The 17,580-nt window shown below is 41.8% G+C and overlaps 3 protein-coding genes across 4 annotated transcripts; 2 read left to right on the top strand and 1 right to left on the bottom strand.

The window, feature by feature from the left end:
- The first annotated feature begins 218 nt into the window (after positions 1 to 218).
- On the top strand, positions 219 to 6,849 carry LOC115570984 (7-methylguanosine phosphate-specific 5'-nucleotidase-like). Its single transcript, XM_030399886.1, has 10 exons — positions 219 to 390; positions 1,282 to 1,356; positions 1,596 to 1,694; positions 1,961 to 2,030; positions 2,147 to 2,193; positions 2,410 to 2,495; positions 2,771 to 2,860; positions 3,039 to 3,201; positions 3,476 to 3,676; positions 3,771 to 6,849. Exons 1-10 carry the CDS (start codon positions 388 to 390, stop codon positions 3,888 to 3,890), a joined length of 954 nt encoding a protein of 317 aa, XP_030255746.1. The 5' UTR covers positions 219 to 387; the 3' UTR covers positions 3,891 to 6,849.
- A 12-nt stretch (positions 6,850 to 6,861) lies between these two features.
- Positions 6,862 to 13,232, bottom strand: fkbp10b (FKBP prolyl isomerase 10b). The gene is made up of 10 exons (XM_030399883.1): positions 12,792 to 13,232; positions 12,368 to 12,513; positions 10,596 to 10,785; positions 10,288 to 10,433; positions 9,053 to 9,242; positions 8,701 to 8,846; positions 8,306 to 8,495; positions 8,086 to 8,228; positions 7,774 to 7,937; positions 6,862 to 7,119 (listed from the first exon to the last, which is right to left on the bottom strand). The coding sequence occupies exons 1-10, from the start codon at positions 12,986 to 12,988 to the stop codon at positions 6,928 to 6,930; spliced, it is 1,704 nt and encodes a 567-aa protein (XP_030255743.1). The 5' UTR covers positions 12,989 to 13,232; the 3' UTR covers positions 6,862 to 6,927.
- A 641-nt stretch (positions 13,233 to 13,873) lies between these two features.
- Positions 13,874 to 17,228, top strand: LOC115570983 (endoplasmic reticulum protein SC65-like). 2 transcript variants are annotated; one of them, XM_030399885.1, is made up of 7 exons: positions 13,874 to 14,557; positions 15,390 to 15,539; positions 15,691 to 15,862; positions 15,947 to 16,075; positions 16,179 to 16,324; positions 16,609 to 16,692; positions 16,918 to 17,228. In XM_030399885.1, exons 1-7 carry the CDS (start codon positions 14,090 to 14,092, stop codon positions 17,080 to 17,082), a joined length of 1,314 nt encoding a protein of 437 aa, XP_030255745.1. In that variant the 5' UTR covers positions 13,874 to 14,089; the 3' UTR covers positions 17,083 to 17,228. The 2 variants fall into 2 exon arrangements, with proteins under 2 accessions (XP_030255745.1, XP_030255744.1); XM_030399884.1 differs by having other exon boundaries at positions 16,609 to 16,697; positions 16,918 to 17,221.
- The last annotated feature ends 352 nt before the right edge of the window (positions 17,229 to 17,580 follow it).

The raw sequence follows: 17,580 nt of genomic DNA, 5'->3' as shown, positions 1-17,580 counted from the left end.
GCGATTTTTTTAATTATATAAATTCAATATATTTTTTATTTGACTCACATTCTAGCACATTGCATTTTCTTGATAATTAAACGTCTAAAAAATGTTAAGATTCATACATTATTTGTTATTGTCTGCGAGGTGACAAGGTACCACGGCGGAAATGCTCCCAGTGCGGTAGGAACCAAAGTGCGTCGGAACCGAAGTGCTTATCAAGTAGAAAACGGAAGTGGGACAAACACAGATGTAAACAAATCACTCCAGGCGACTGCTAGTTGCTACATCACCGGTTTTTAATTATTAAGTGTTTATATAGATACACCAAGTCTTTTAGCATTATGCACATTTAGCCGTCGCTCCGTAAAGCAGTGCACGGCTCGCTGACTCGTCAGTTTGAAGATGGTAAGTTGTAACGGCTGGATGTTACGTAATCACGGCAGTCACACACAGTAGCGTTAGTAGTTTGCTAGTCAAACAGGCTATTTAAATCACAATAATGTCAGATTGTGCATGCTAAAACAACTAAATACAATGTGGTTTAATTGAAATATGGTGTACTGTTGTATAACGACTTAAACATGGTGTGCAAACATTTAAATAGAGAATATGCTGCATTGTCGGGCAGCTTGTTAGTAGCTGTAACTGTAGACTGTAACATGTGAGCACTCGTCTATGGTGATATGTTGAAAAAAAATTATATAAATTGAAACTAATCATAATAATATGTAATAATAACTGTATAGCTATAGAATAGCTTAATTTTAACCCAAGTTAATATTAGTTCATTTATTACTTTTATCAGGGAAAACCTTATTCTCCATTTATGCTGGATTACAAGCTAATTTAAAGGGGTACTGTGTAGTATTGGGGAATAATTATTTACAATATTAATAGGGTAATAATACAAACTCAGGAAGATTTATTTTTTCCATGACTGAATAAACAAGCTGTTCTCAGAGGAAAATAAGGCCCCAACAACACTGTTTGACGCAAGAAAGGTGGCAGGGTCCGTCACATATAAACAAAGCAAAACAATATGAAGTTGTGTTGTCATTTAAGGTCAATCAGTCAATGAAAATATTTCCCTTATGAGTAAAATTTCTTCCCCAAAACTATATAGTGCACCTGTAACTGAAAGCCTCCTCTGGTTTACAGTGTGAATTGATGGGACTCCTCTTCTTATTTACCAAAAGAATACAAAAAAAACAAATGTCCAGGAACACTCGGAAGAAATTAAAGATAAATAAAATGGCGCATTACTCAAATTAGTTTTTCGTTTGGCTTTAAATTCAGGTATACCATATCCCCTGGATCCACACACAAGTGCGGACTGTGTTGGCAATATGGCACCAGCTGACCAAGACCGAGGTGAGGACGTTTTACAGAGCTAAGTAAACAAAGTCTGATTTGAAAGTGTCTTTGCATGTGTGCAGGGTTTTAAGTGTATTAATGTGCACTAACAATAAAAACAAGATGCCTGACAAAATACATTATATATGTATAAATAATAAAGAATATATGGGGGGTATTTCAAAACCTTCTCCTTTCCCAGGGACTGTGTCTGGACTTTTATAATAAATAATAGGACTAAACTCTTTCCTGTTCAGATCCCAGAGCTGGCCAAGTGTTCGGTGCTGATGAGGGAGCGCAGCAGAGTGGAGGAGACAATTCACGCCATGCAGCGCACAGGTGTAGGAAACCTGCAGGTGAGTGTTGCACATTTAATCAGCAGTGAGATTATACTCTCACACCAAAACAAGGCTTTTCTGGATGTAAGGTAGTGCTGTCGTCAGCTGTTAGTCATGCCAATTTTCAGCTAATCAGGTTTATGAACACCAGAAGAGATACTTAATGGTAGACAGTCCAGACGGGGCCATATGTCTTCAATAATTGAAGTCATGGGGAGTGAAAGTAGATTTGACTGCAGTTCCATCACCAAAATCTTGTTTCTGTGTTCCTCAAATTTCCTCAGGTTATCTCAGACTTCGACATGACACTGACCAGATTCGCTCACAACGGCAAGAGAGTGCCCACCACGCACAGTAAGAACACAGACCACAGATAACTGACTCTTTTAAAAGACTGTCATCTTGGCCAAATGTCATTATTATGTTGTCCTTTTTAAGACTATTAAAAATGTCTTCCTTGCTTGTTGCAGACATCCTGGATAACCGGTTGTTGATCAACGAAGACTGCACTAAAAAGGTAAATGTGCTACAGGTATAATGAAAGCCGTGAATTAGTGTCACTTCTGCACTTGTATAATTGTTTCCACTGCAGTATCTGTAGCTGTTTTCATTCAGTGACATTTAATACTCATTTTGCTTCAGACCGTGAGCTGTCAGATAATCTTGTCTGTAACCAGTAGATCGTGACACATCTGTTAATATGTGTTCATTATGTTTTGTGGATCCGCTGTAGATGAGGGAGCTGTTGAACACCTACTATCCAATAGAAATTGACCCGGGAAGGACTGCTGAAGAGAAGCTGCCCCTCATGGTGGAGTGGTAAGAAACAAACAGACGGTTGTAAATAATAAACCGTCTTTTATAATCTGCCTTTGTCTTTCAGTGTACACTGTAAATTGAATTGCAATTTAACAATGACAGATGACACCCTTGTGATTTTTATCAGTGTTGCTTGGACCAGTTCAACCAAACATGATATCATTTTTTTTTTTTTTAAATCAGTCTTTTAAACTTCCTCATTGCTGAGAAGACTACAGAAAAATCAATCAAAACATAATGGAGATGTTGTATTGGTCTTGTGCTTCTCTCTACAGGTGGACTAAAGTCCATGAGCTGCTGATTCAGCAGAGGATTAGGAAGGACTTGCTGGCCCAGGCTGTCAAGGAATCCAACGCTATGCTTAGGTACGCACTGTGTTCATATCTGGTGCGGAGAATAAATTAGAGTTATTCCACTGTCATGCATAAAGAAAATTCAAAAAGTCAAGGTTCTCTGCAATAAAACATTACATTTAAATTCTTTTAAACCAGGTGTTGTTGGTTCTTGTGTCATCCTTTATCTTGGTGTGTGTGATTTCTTCAGGGATGGCTACAAAGTGTTTTTCGACCGTCTGGCGGAGGAGCAGGTCCCTCTGTTGATCTTCTCTGCCGGCGTCGGAGACGTCCTGGAGGAGGTGATTCAACAGAACCACGTCTTCCATCCCAACGTCCAAATCATCTCCAACTACATGGACTTCGATCAGACTGTGAGTTTGACCACGTTTCTTACCATGTGCTTTATTGTGTGGAGTGCCCTCCATAATATTCCAATAAATGAGAAGCTCTTCCATTATACCTAAAACATAATCATGGGCTAGGGACTGAGCCCTGTAAGCAGACATTAACTGGAATAAAAAAAATGACCCAAGATTCTTCCTGCCTCTCAGCAATGCACAATATGTTTTTTTCAGAATTTCATCAATAAATACCAATAGTGCAAAAATAATTTTCCCATAACTCTAACACTCTCTTGTTAATAAGGGGGTCCTGCAAGCCTTCAAAGGCCAACTGATCCACACCTTCAACAAGAGAGAAGGTGCTCTGTCGCGTGCAGCCGGCCTCAGAGAGCTGCAGGGTCGACCCAACGTGCTGCTGCTGGGAGACTCTTTAGGAGACCTGACCATGGCTGACGGGGTCTCTGAGCACCAGAACCTCCTCACCATCGGCTTCCTCAACGACCAGGTCAGACTAACCTACGGTGACATCCTGGGATTCTTTACATCAACTCATTGAGTTTTAGGACATGGGTCCTGACTGTCTGTGTTTTGTTTCTCAGGTGGAGGAGAGAAAAGAGTCGTACATCAACTCCTTTGACATCGTGCTGGTGAAGGACGAGACGCTGGACGTCCCCAACGCCATCCTCAGACACATTACCTCATGTGGAGACAACAAGTAAAACGCACAGGGTGGAACAGGACACTAATGGGCAATGTACACACAGATGGACTTGTTCACTCTATTCTCTGTGCTGCAAGCTGGACAATCATCACTTACCTCAAACCAGACCTTAAGGCTGGGCTTTTTTTAAACCACTGTGTTTACCAGAGAGTATTTTTGACCTTTTCAGTTTATCAAAGCCATCCTGCGTCCAAAGGTTTAAAAGAATCCCTAGTTTATGCAGCGAACATCACAGTAGAAACTCTTTTCTATTCAGGAAAACCAATGAACCATCTCAACTAAATAATTTTAAAGTAATTTTTAGTATTTCTTTTTTTCTCTCCATTTTAAGATAAGAACTTTTTATGCACTAAATTTTACTTTACAGTACGAGGATGAGCTGTGTTTAAAGGAATAGTTCTGTTTTTTTAAGTTGGGTTGTATGAGATACTTAAATAATAATAATCCATAATATGAGTACCTACTGTGGATGGCGCTGCCGTGGATCCTGAAAAAGGCCCACTTAACAAAATCAATGTAAGTTTAAATGTACGCTTATATTCAGAATGTTTTCATTGCTTTACATTTCTATTTTTCAACAGAAAACTGAACCTTTTATTTTGCTCTCCAAAGGTACCAGACTCCCTTAACAAAGACAGTCATTTTACTTCGCAGAACGCAGGAGTTGGCAGTCTACCGCGGCCTTGATTGGATAGTTTGTGTCATTGCGTGACTTCTGTGTTTTAAAGCATAATTTCAGATTCACCAAAGTCACATAATAACAATAACAAAATGTCTGATTGTGGCAGCAGTTGACCGGCAACTGCCTTGTGCCACAAGTTAAAATTAGTGTTTTTGTGAAAGGAGTCTGGTAATTTTCTATATTCTGCTGTTTCTCCAAACTGTGAATACATCAACTATGGATAAATACCTCATGCAACCCACTTCAAGAAGCTCTTTAAAGCATGGTGCTAGTCTATCAGTCTTAAAGCTATTCTACTAGTTAATGAGTTAGTAATAAATAAATTGAGTTTTATTAATCATCGATAGGAAAATGTTACAGGGCAATGAAGGTGCTTGTTTTAGTTGACTCCTGGGAGTCTAAAAACTATGAACTATCCCTTTAAAAAACATTTTTGCATCGTCTCTGTTTGCTACTAATGTCTTGCAGTGCAGTCTAATTATCGTATGGTTAGAAAGGTGGCCGCGAGTCATGTTGTAGCTTTTAAATTATTTTTCTGATAGAAGCATCAATATTAATAATACCTGCTTTAATATTTCTAATACGATGAAAGCAGTATTCAGTAGTTTCTTAACATTAGTACATATGCAGGTGTACAACATGTTGAGATTTTCAAATTTTTCTGTGTTATGTTAAATATGTGCTTTTTAAAATGACTAAAACTAACTGTGCTAAGTGTCCTGGTATTAGAAGGCCTCTATAGTGACTCACTTGTGAATGGATCTTAATTCCCCGCCCTATATGCAAATAAGCACATACATCACTGGGACACAACCTTTTTTTGAACAAAGAAAAAAATGTTTTGCTCTATAACGTTTGCCGAATTAACAAGAAGTTTCGAATGAATAAGAATTTGTGTTACACAGCTTTTCACAAAGTTTATAAAGTTCCTCCTGACTCAACAATTTACAAAATTAAGAGATTTTTTAAGGGAGTCTGGGGCCTTTTTCCATGAGTGACAAAGAAGTAGCCTGTATTGGTTACTATTTACTGTAATTTGAAATTTGACATGTTCACTATTAATAAAATGTTGTCTTCTTTCATAAATGCAGTGTAGCTGGTGAAAGTCAGTGTGTTCAAACAGCTGGGACAGTCAAAAGTAACTGCTCTTGGAGAAAGTCCTCAGACTCCCTTGAAAAGAAAAAAAAATAATTTGTGAGTTTTTGTTAGGAGAAACTTTTCAAACACTATCTCTTACTTAATTTTTTGGGTCTCCTTGTTAATTCGGCAAGATGTTTATTTTGTTTGTTCCAGCAGTGAACATGCTTATTTGCATATAGAGCTGGGAACTCAGATCAAATCACAAGTGGTCACTTAAGACGCATTCTGTCCACTTGTGTCGAGATCACACCAGGCTAACGCTAATACCAGGTATAAACGGCCTCACTGTTGGGACAGAATACAGATACACATCATTTAAAGTGCTCTGATGAAAAAAAGTTTTCTAGTCTTAAAAGTTATTTTTTAAAATAGTTTTTAGTGCAGCAACATTTCTCACAGTCACGCGGTTGTAGACATCTTCTTTTGTGATCACCGAAAAGATCATTATGTGACATGCAAGTGGTAAAAATATAACAACCAAAGATGATGTTGAGTTTTGCTCAGCTAGCATTAGCTACAACCAACAATTTATTGATTGTTGTTGCCAATATGTGGCATATTTGGCTTTTAGGGAAGCTTGAAAAAGTACTCCGCAAAAAATATTGCATTTTCTATTCTATGCATTCTTCTTCCTACAATACCCACAATGCAACTTGCCCTCCGACAGTTCAATTGGAGAAGAGACCCAGAAACACTTTGATGTTAAATTTTTGCAAGTTTGACATTGAGAAATGTTGCAGTTCTGCATCTTGCAACAAAAAGTGCAACTTTAAAAACAGATTTTTAAAGATGATGTCAGCTGCCATCAACAGTTTAGGGATGTCCTGGTGCAACTCTTCATTCGTCATGAATACAGATGCTTCCATGTCAGATGATTTCTTTAGCCGGGATAAGAGTCCTGGGATAAAAATTAAACAATTGTCTGTTTCTTACAAACATTTTAATCAATGTGACTTTCAGGGACAAATAAAAGGTGCTTGTTTGGTTTTCTGATATACAAAAATCAAAATCAAAACAAACATACAACAACACAACACTCCACAAAAAAAAGGCCCTTTGCACTATTTTCTTGTCATTTGAAAAGACTGTCCGATGTGTAACAGAAAGTAATAAACCACGATTCTGTATGTGAAAAGTCTCTCGTTGCTTGTTTTTTTTTTTTTTTAAGGTGTTGGGGTTCATCCCTGAGAGAGAGTAAGCGTGTCAGTCCTTATCACAGCTCGTCGTGGGCCTCTTCTCTTTCTTTATCCTCTTCTACCTTCAGTTTGAGCTCTTCTGCCTTGATCAGTCCGTCTTTATTTCGGTCCTGGTTGTTGAACATGTCAGTGATGACCTGCTCCATGGTCAGGCCGGGCTTTATTCGACCTTTGCCTTCTTCCACCTGCAGCTTGATGAACTCCCCGAACTAAAAAAAAAAAAAGGGTCAACAGATAAAAAGAGTGAAGTTGTAGGTTTGTAGAGCAATTTTCCAGTGATGGTTGCATTCAGGAAAACACTGCAGTCGAAAACGCCCTCATGTCTCACCTGTAGTGTCCACAAGTGTTCAGGGAATTCAGCTCATCATTCACTATCATTTATTAATAATCAGTGATCAGTTCATAACCAATAATATTAGTGTATGATTTTTAAGTAATGCCATTCTTGATGTGACCACCAGATGGCGCCAAACTAATATATTTTTAGTCTTCACCAATTTTAGTTGGAGTTTTATCATTACTTTTTGGAGCAGAAGTACATTTACTCAAGTACATCACCAAAGTAAATTTTCCTGGTATTTGTACTTTACTTAAGTATTGAAATTTGACACTATTTATACTTTTATTTTACTTCCGTTTTAAGGGAAATATTGTTTTTACTCCACTTCATTTTTGTGTGTAGTGTAGTTTAATAGTTACTTTGGAGATAACAGTTTTACTTTTGAAACCATTTTGTAAAATAGTTGGTGTAAACAACAAAATTTTGCCAAATCTAGTACCTGAGTACCTATACCACCCAGGTCAGTGCCCATTATGTGCCATGTGACATAGTGCAAGTGGTGACGCTGTCAGCATTAACCTACCTCCTCCTGCGGCACCTCTTGGTTCTTGTCGACGTCCAGAGCTGCGAACAGGTCTGCAGGACTCTCCTGGAGCCACACGAACAGGTAACCAGGTGGCACTCCCTTCTCGAAGCTCATCAGCTCGATGTCAAAGATCAGCACGGCGCTGCTCGGCACACCAGTGGCTGCCAGACAGAAAACAAAAAGGACACCGTTTAAATATTTCTGTCTTAGAATCTGTGAAGAAGTTTAACTTTTTATCGATTGTCTGGACCGTTTGTGTTTGATGTAATCCTGTATTTTCTCAACTAAAAGAGAAAGTTGTAGCCTCACCTCCTTTCTCTCCGTGTCCGAGGTGAGGCGGCACCGTCACCAGCCTCCTCTCCCCCACGCACATGCCTCGCAGGCCCACGTCCAGCCCGTCGATCACCTTGTCCGCCCCGATCACTGCGTCCTGAAGGTTGTCGTAGTCGTGTCTGAGGACAAATCGCAGTGGTTATATATGCTTATTTGTATTGCTCTAAAATACATGTGAGGCATCTGGGTGACTTACGAGGAGAAGAGCGGCGTGCCGTCCACCAGCGTGCAGTTGTAGTGGTAGCGGACGAGGTCGTTCACCTCGGTGGTGTCGTTGCACAGCTCGGGTTTGTGGAGGATCTTGATCTCCACGGTGTCGTTGGGGTTGTGGAAGTCGATGACGTGGATGTCGAACACCAGCACAGCGGAAGGGGGGATGACGTTACCTGGACAAAACACAAGCGCACATTTAAATCTTCATGATAACAGTGTTGGGAATTATTCTGTTTCTATTCAGAGAGTGTTAGCTGCTATCTGTCTTTTATTCTTGAATGTTTTGAGCCTCTCTCCAGATTCTCAGCTCTCCGCCAATGCAGATGCGGAACAACTAATCAACAGTAGCATTTAAATCAGTTAAGAAAGGTGACTTACCTGCTCCTTGCTCTCCATACGCCAGGTGTGGAGGGATGATGACCCTCCTCCTCTCCCCAATGCAGACTCCCAGCAGGGCCTGGTCCATGCCTGGAATCACATACCCCATCCCGATGTAGGTGTTGTACGTGGTGTTCCTCTGGTAGCTGTTGGTGGTAACACACAAGCACGGTTTTAATTCAAATAGTTTTATTAGAGTGATACCTCAAGGAAACTGACATATAGATGGATATATCAAAGGTTTCCATCTACCAGAAGCAAAACCGTTTCTGGTACAAACAGTCTTTACCAGTGAATCAGTCTAATCCTCCAAATGACACTGTGTTATAACTGGCATGTGAATTGAGCTCACCTGCTGTCAAAGGTGGCTCCGTTCAGGAAGGAACCGTTGTAGTGATACCGGACGTAATCCCCGACAATAGTCCTGCGAGTGCACGACTCGGGAACCACCTGATCGTCAATGGTGACGTTGTCTTTTGGGTTATGAATGTCCACCAACAGGACGTCAAACACCAGCGTCGCCTGGGAGGGAATCTCTTTCCCTGGTGAGCAGAGAGGATGGAGGTGTTCAATATTCAAACATACCAATATGTTACCTAATCCATGTTCCACTTACCTCTTTGAATCTCGTTTGGTTTTTTTCTATCTGATCTATTTATTTAACAGAATATAAGACGCAATCACTTGTTTCACTACAAAACATTACAATTAAAAAGGTCCAATTTGTGAGAAGAGACCATTTCTGAGTCTCATTCCCAACACAAATGGGCCTTTTAAAGTATTTTTAAAAATATTTTTTCATTTTAATGTTTGAGCAATTATATTTTTGCTTTTAACTTTTCAATTTTTAAATGGTTTTCAACTTTTGCCTCGGCCTACTTTATTTTCTGCACCGGGGGGTTTTCCTTGTAAACAATTTAAAGTTATGTTTACATTCTCTGCTTCTCATCCAATGACACTGTGTGTATATCCAGGAGGCCTGACAGACGTGAAGCATGTACTTCCTCCCTCATCTTTCATTTGCAAAGGTGTTGAAATTACTTTGAATTGTGCATTTTTTGTTACAATCATGTTTGATTACCTGTGCTCCCTCATGTAAACAAATATGATTCTGTGGGGAAGCAGACATAAACAAATTGGGAGTTAGCGTGGCGCAGCTGTACTAACGTGTTTCAGTGAGGGAAAAACGTAAAGCAGGTGGTTAAACAACAAACTGGATTGAGCGGGACGATGTGGTCAACACAGGTTGTATTCTTCAGTGAGAACTGGAGGTGAGATTTTAAGTTTTTTGTCAACAGTAGTATGCTAGCTCACGTTAGCCTAAAGGGCTGGAATATTTATTGTTGCTTGATGAGCCTGGATGAGTCGACCCCTCACATTAGCAGACCACCTGTTTCTTTCAGCATGTTTTGAACAAGCTCTGCACTAGTATAATCCACGTTAGGTTAGGTTAAGGAAAAAATCCTGGTGTTGTTTAAAATAAGTACGCAAGTTGCTGTATTTGACACGCTGGGAGTGAGAACAGGCTGCGATTTGTTGTCATACGTTTAACCATCATTTACTCTCCCCTAATGTCGTTTGACTCACCTGATCCTTTTTCTCCATAGGCTTTGAAGGGTGGGATGACAATGTGTCTGCTCTCACCCACACACATGCCCAGCAGGCCCTCATCCATGCCCTTGATCAGCCAACCCTCACCCACTAACGAGTCATGGGTCTGCTTCTTTGTGTAGCTAGGTAGGGCTCATACAAGCGCAAAGTCAAACAAACAACATACCTGGTAGAGCAGTACAAATACAGAAAATCGGTCACTCAGACGGGCATTGATTCATGGCTTGAGATACCAATTAGAGAAATAGAGTGATAACACTTCATTAGAGCATTTTATAATTCACCTGGAGTCGAAGACGGTGCCGTCGAGCAGCGTGCCGTTGAAGTGGTAGCGCACAAAGTCGGTGCGCATCACTGAGCGTTTGCAGTCTTTGGGAGTGTTGATGGTTTTGGTGACAACCAGGTCGGCTTTGTTCCACAGATCCAACAGCTGGATGTCAAACACCAGGGTGGTGTCTGGAGGAATCACGTCACCTGTAGACGTGGTCAGATGAAGGTTAGATTGGACTTACACATCAGTCTCAAGAAGTGTTGAGAAGAAACAACACTATTATCCACACGCCTCTTTGAAATGACACCTTTAATGATCTTATTTCCTTATACGAGCTCCCGAGATGAAACAGGATGGTGGGAGAAAGCTAAAAGTTGCATCAATCGCTCTGAATTTTATTCACGCGCACTAGTACTTGATAGAGTAACCACTTTATGTACACTGTGAAATAAAAGATACACTTCAGGCAACTTAAATAACATTTTGATGCACAGGTTGACATAAACATAAAATTTTTTAGACACTTTGGTCTGTTAGTAGGTCAATCAGTCAACAATCTTTGCATGAATTGCCTTAAACTTTGCCCCAAACACTTGCGGTGCCCAAAGGATGAAACACTGACTCTGGTGACGCTCCTGTGTATTATTGGGATTCCTGAGATAGTTCACAGTATGTTGTGAAATGTCACATCTGACAACGTCCACCAGATGTTAATGTCAGCATGCATGTTCCCCAGAAGATGAACCCCTTCTGTGATATAATGGACTATCTACCTAGAATTTTCGCACAAACGTTTATGTCTCCTTCAGATTCAACTGTAATTTTGGGGTTCACTTGTCATCAGGTCCAAACTTCAGTTTAGCAACAGTAACAAGGTTTCTATGCTGGAATTCTGTCATAAACCTGGTTTGATGCATCTAAGTTAGTTAGCTTCTGTTAAAAATGATCTATTTTTTAAAGAATTATATCAAGTATGTTCCCTCTGAGCAAAAACACATCAAAGAGACATCCAGTGGAGAGACATAATTAAAGTTCTTTTGACGTCTCTTCACGAACAATGTCCAAGCCTTACAGGGTCCAAAATTACAGCTTTTATGACAGCTGGGTTTTTTCTACACACAGCAAAACCTAGGAGGAGGTTTCCAACCACGAGCCTCAACCTCAACAGGCTGAATGAGGCGTGCACTTTACCAGGAGAGCTGTTTATCAGCTTGAATTATGTTTTCATTCAACTTCAAATCAGGTAGGGTAATGTTTCCTAGGTTGGATGATAAAACTTTTAATTACGCTGATAAATAGCTTAATAAATACAGCCATCATTAAAACTTTATTTGAACGACAAGAAGTTCTTGAGATGTCTGTAACTGAAGTTGAAAAAAATGTCCAAAATAAAAGTGCTTGCAATGTAATTTTAAAGTTGGTCAGTGGGGAACGTTGGAAAGCCGTAAAAAAAAACTTGAATTCGTCGTAAAATACATTTAGAAAAGACATCTTTTCGATGTGTTTTTGCTCAGTGTGTCAATATAACATCAGCTGATACACAAAACATTTTAACTACATTTTGACAAGGGGCCCCTATATAAAGAGTGTTTTCCACACATACACACTGCAGCTCTGGAGGCCCTTGAGGCTCTGGGGCCAACCCGAAATCTCAAATATGACCCTCTGAACGATCACTCTGGGAAATCTGCAGTGCTGCATCTAAGCATCCTGTTCACGGGTCTTTAAATTCTGCAACACACTTCCAACTTCTCTCTGCTGCAGAGTGATGTTATTTTTCCTTACCTGCACCGGTGCTTCCGTAGGCCAGGTGAGGCGGGACTGTGATTTTTCTGCGCTCGTTCACACACATGCCCTGCAGGCCTTTATCGATGCCAGCGATGAGCCGACCCTCCCCGAGCAGGCCCACCTTGGCTTCTCCTCTCTGATGGCTGCAAAAAAAAAAACAAGATGAAAAAGACAAAGGGAAAATGTCAGAAGTGGGGCAACTTTTAAAGGGAGGAGGAGGGCTACATCTTTAAAGAAGCCAGTGTGAACGTTACTTTCCGGCTCTCAGCTCTCTGAAAGCGTCACCAACCCTCTGCAGCAGGATTGTCTGGCCTCTGCAGCGTAATTACAAACTTTGCAGGGAGGGACGAGCAAAGAGAGGGGAAAAAAAACTCTAAAACGGATGCATTTAGAAAAAAAAAAAAAAATCAAATGAACTTACCTCGAATCGAACGCTTTCCCGTCGACAAACGTGGCGTTGTAGTGGTACCGGACCATGTCTCCGCTTTTGGATTCCCTCACACAGACTTCGGGGATGAAGTATCTGTCCACGACTACATCTCCGAGGACGGGACTGGGGTTGCACTCCACGGACGACCACGTAGTGAGGAGCAACAGGGCAAAGCAGCAGCAAAACATATTTGCAGAATCACGACAAATAACTTAGGAAGGATGATAAAACCACAAAACGGGTCAACTTGAGGCCTGGAGCCGGGTGCGCGCTTTTACGCAGAAAAAAGGGGCCGAGGGCTGCAGATGTGGAGCAGGGCAGCGGTGTCTGAATGCTGTAAACGTGGACAATCCCCAGGTTGGTGTGAAGACTTTTTCACCACAGGGGTAGGAGTGACGGAGTGACGGAGTTTGGGAATGGGAGGCGCTGTGAATCTCACCGCAACGAGAAGAGAGCGCCATTTCCTTTAAGAAAATAAAAGAAAGTCGCGGCAGAAAGGGGTTGCTGCTGCTGAAAAGACGCAGAGAAAGGAAATTTGAGCTTTAACTCGCACATTGTTTTACTTTCAAAACAAAATAGTGACCGCAAGGTGGGATTTTTGTCTGTTTGGTGAAAATAAATGTCCTCTAAATGATCCACTTCCGTTTTTATTCTGAAATGAAAACTAGCCACCGTCCCTCTGCCCAGCACCGCTGTATGCAGCTGCAGGCTCGCGGAGAGATCCGCCTCTCTGGATGTCTGGATCAGCCTCTCGGAGCCGTAAAGCGTCCTGAGAGGCCCCAAAGTTCCAGCTTTTTTCATTAATGCCGTGAAAAGCAAGCAAGCGCTTACAAGGAGCGATTAAAAGCTCCGAGTGGATCAAAATACCTCATCCAGTGTGGCACGCAAAACCCGTCTCCAATTAATGCCTCGAAAACACCGAGCATGTGATCAATTTATCCTAAAAAACAGACCTTTTTATTTAGAACTGGGACTTTTGAAATGAATCTCATCACATTTTAGGGTGAAAACAAAATAGCATGAGTGAGAAATAAACAACACCAGAGGGAACAATACAGACAAAATAAAGCTCAGTGCGCTCATGCGGTCACTTTTACGCACGCCTATTCTCGTGCCTAATAAAGAAACGCGGCTGTATGAGCGCGACAGCTGTTGGAAACCCGAGACATTCCCCTCTGAAAGGCCCAATCCCGGAATTCCCACAGACCCCTGAGCGCTTCAGCAGACCACCGCACGGACGGCGGAAAACAGAGGAAGGCTCGCACTAACATGTCGGATATTTTCTTATCATGGTTGCATTTTGCGCACAAGGACGCTCGCTGTTGTCGTTGCCGTTGCTTTGTTTGACCTTTATTTCCATGACAGCCGCTCAATATGAAAACTACAAATTCAAAAACTTCCCCAAAGAGGAGCTCATGCCTCTCTCCGCCGCGTATGGACTCGCTCTGGACCGTTACGCGGCAGGGAACTGGACCGAATCCATCAAGTATTTGGATTTGAGTTTGCGTTTGCGCCGGCTCCTTACAGACAGCGTGAGATACTGCGCGCTGCACTGTAACGGCAGCGGACACGAAGAGCCGTCCTCTGAGGGGAGCCGGGAGCTGCGCGTCCACTGGCACCTTCTGGCGAGAGCGTCCTGTCAGAGGAAGTGCAGGGCGCATTTCCCCGCGCTGCAGCTGCCTCCCCCCGGCAGACTAATCCTGGAGGAGTTCAGCAGGAGAGCTCCCTACAGATATCTGCACTTTGCACACGCCAGGGTGAGAATTAGATTCTTCATTATTCAGGAGTGGAGATATAGGAGTCAGTCAACTCATGGAGGATCTGACAAGCGTGGTCCTGGGATGCAAGGGGTCTTTGAGCAGGATTCCAGGGATCACCAGTGAAATGAGCAATGATAAAGTGACATTAAAGTTCAGCAGACTAGAAATGGTAGAATCAGTCGAGATTACAGTTACATTTGGAGCCCCTGAGCGGCCATAGAGAGAGAAAAACAAATCGGCCAAATTAACGTTGGCATCGTTTCTGCAAACAACGGATGAAGTTCAATTTTGCATTTCTTTATGTCTCTTCAGTTTCAGTTTTCTGTTTCATGTTGAGACAATGTCGTTGCTGTGATCTGGTTAGGTTAAGGCACAAAAATCAGCTGGTTAAGGTTAGGAGAAGATCACCTTTAGCCGCAAAATACCTGTTTGTGTCACCACAAACACGACTGGAGGAGCCTTTCCCAGCCTTCTTGCCTATTAGGTTACATATAATGTCACCACCATCAACTTGAAATGGCACATATTGTACAAGAGGATGACCGATAAAAAATATGATGTTGATATTTTTAGGCGATGTGGCGATCTGCCTCAAATGTGGTGATCAAACACTTGACAAAGATATATTAGTGGTGGATGGATGTTTTAAAGTTTAAAGCAACATTATGTAGAAATTGGCAAATGCTGTTGAGGGTACACCAGATTCAATACGTTCCCACATTTTTCATTCGATCCTCAGTTGTGTCTTGGAGGCCCCTGGACACGAAATGAGAGCGACAATATCACTAGTCAGAGGTCTCCCCGGGGTAATTCAGTGTTTTTCTCCCAGCTGAATGACCTGCAGAGGGCCGTCCCGTGTGCCTACACCTACCTCCAGAGGAACCCCGGGGACCAGGAGATGCAACAACTGATGGAGGACTACAAGAGCCAGTACGACCTGAGTGGCTACCTCACCGACCACGAGGAGCGTCTGTATGAAGTGAGGACCTGGACTCAGCAAATAAAAAACATGGAAATAAAAACAGCAAACGCATTTTGCATTTCTTTTGCGATTTCTTGTACAACATCACAACTTTCCCCACCGGACTGTTCCCTCTTTCCCTCCGACTGTATCAATTACTTCCTCCCAGGCCTCCTTCCTCAGAGGAGTGGAGCTCGTCACGTCAGGCGACTACAGCCGCAGCGTGGAGCACATGGAGGGAGCGTTGAGTCTCTACCTGCAGGAGTTCGACCTCTGTCAGGCCGAATGTGAAGGGATCAGCCACCTCTCACCAGACACCGACTTCTACACACTCATAGCAGGTTAGTAAGCAGTATTTATTAAATGTACTGCTACTTTTTGTGACAGTCCTCATAAATAGTCTCTGCTCTTTCTTTCCACAACAGACGTCTACGTGGACACATTACAGTGTCAGCTGAAGTGTGAAGAAAACCTGATGCCCAATGTTAGGGGACATTTCGTGGAGAAATTCGTGGCCACTATTTACCACTATCTCCAGTACGCCTATTATAAATGTACGTTTACTGTCAGCGGATACTTATCTCTATATAATATCACCCTGTCTGAATTTATTCTTTACCTCCCGTCATCCGTGCGTCTGATCTTTCCTTCGACCAGCGAACGAGGGTCGCAGCGCCGTGCCCTGTGCGTACAGCTACTTCCTGTTCGAGCCTGAAGACCAGGTCATGAAGCAGAACCTGCTGTACTACAAAGCCTACAGCGAGCAGTGGGGCCTTCAGCCTGAACACTTCGCAGCCAGGACGGTGAGAGGAAGACTCTCACACTGTAGATAGAGATACGACAATACAGAAAAAGAAAACAGATGCCAAAAGACATTTCTTTCCAAAAGATTCAGGTACATCTAACACAATTCAAGGATCTTCTTAACCCAGACTAAAAACAACCAAAGTACAAAAGTTAACCTCGTCTTCATGAAGGTTTCATCAAAAATCAATGACTGAACTGTGTCCACTGAAATCCACGCACCAACCACTTGTTCTCAGCTGACAGATGATTCGTTTGTGATGTGATCCGTCTGTTTGAACAGGAAGCTCTCAGACACTACAACCAGACCGCCGCGCAGAAGCAGATGCTCACGTTTGCGAGGAAATACTTAGAGATGGACGACGCGGTGAGGTTAAAGACGTTTTGAATTGTTTTTTGTTTGATTTTTCTTTGAGGAACTCATCACAGTATCAAGAGAAGCCCTTTAAAATACTGATTTCTTGTTCTACAGTAAAAGTCAAATTGTAACTAGTGATGCATGTTTGTAATCCTTGTGAAACATTTATGGAAAATGGTTTTAAAACAACTGGGAAAGTCTTGAAAAACTATTTCTGATCTTTTTTGTTCAAAGGATTTTCTCGGACAAGAGGAAGCCGCGCTTTTGGCCTCCGAGTCTCCAGATGTTGAGTTTGAGGGGATGGGAGACTACGAGGAGTCGATCTACGCCGACTGGAGGCAGCCGAAGGGGAAAGGAGACGCTGGGGAGTCAGATATCGCAAGAGTTCCATTACAGTAGATACAAATATGTTTTTGATGTGTTTGATTAGTCAGGATGCAGATGAAGAAGTCCATCCGTCCTCACAGTTTGGGTTTATTGCTCACATTTGTTTTCATCTACTCTCATTTTTTCAGAAATAAAAGAAAGTCGATTAAAACTCTCTGTTTTAACTGTCACACTTTTATCATCTTGGTTGAACACTGCATATTACAGTAGATCTGTGAGTAATGGTGACTAATTTGTCTTCTAATAATTAATAACTTCTCTTCATGACCATATTAAAGTTAAAAAAGCGTTGCATCAATAAAGATTCATAAGCTGTATTTACTGGCCTTTACCATGTGGTTGTAGAGGCCTGTAGAATATTATTACAATTGGTGCTCAAAAGTTGTTTATCTCCCTAACAGCTGTGAATAACACTTCCATATGTATGTTTATATACCCTTTGAGTGCCTTACATGTTGTATTGTGAGGACTGACAGAAGTGTTGTCTGTGCTCAGATCTCGTCCCAGTTC

Source organism: Sparus aurata, chromosome 20, assembly GCF_900880675.1.
Source record: "Sparus aurata chromosome 20, fSpaAur1.1, whole genome shotgun sequence".
Classification (NCBI taxonomy): Eukaryota; Metazoa; Chordata; class Actinopteri; order Spariformes; family Sparidae; genus Sparus; species Sparus aurata.
This window is presented reverse-complemented; position numbering and strand designations above follow the sequence as displayed.

Bases quoted from the DNA above. Each gene is read 5' to 3' on its own strand.
- LOC115570983 (XM_030399884.1), top strand. From the start codon at position 14,090: ATGGTTGCATTTTGCGCACAAGGACGCTCGCTGTTGTCGTTGCCGTTG. The intron at 16,076-16,178 runs GTACGTTTACTG...TCCTTCGACCAG, and splicing joins CCAGTACGCCTATTATAAAT to CGAACGAGGGTCGCAGCGCC. The intron at 16,325-16,608 runs GTGAGAGGAAGA...CTGTTTGAACAG, and splicing joins AACACTTCGCAGCCAGGACG to GAAGCTCTCAGACACTACAA.
- LOC115570984 (XM_030399886.1), top strand. The intron at 2,861-3,038 runs GTACGCACTGTG...TGATTTCTTCAG, and splicing joins GAATCCAACGCTATGCTTAG to GGATGGCTACAAAGTGTTTT. The intron at 3,202-3,475 runs GTGAGTTTGACC...CTTGTTAATAAG, and splicing joins ACATGGACTTCGATCAGACT to GGGGTCCTGCAAGCCTTCAA.
- fkbp10b (XM_030399883.1), bottom strand. From the start codon at position 12,988: ATGTTTTGCTGCTGCTTTGCCCTGTTGCTCCTCACTACGTGGTCGTCC. The intron at 8,496-8,700 runs GTAAGTCACCTT...TGTTTTGTCCAG, and splicing joins GTATGGAGAGCAAGGAGCAG to GTAACGTCATCCCCCCTTCC. The intron at 7,120-7,773 runs GTAGGTTAATGC...TTTTTTTTTTAG, and splicing joins AAGAGGTGCCGCAGGAGGAG to TTCGGGGAGTTCATCAAGCT.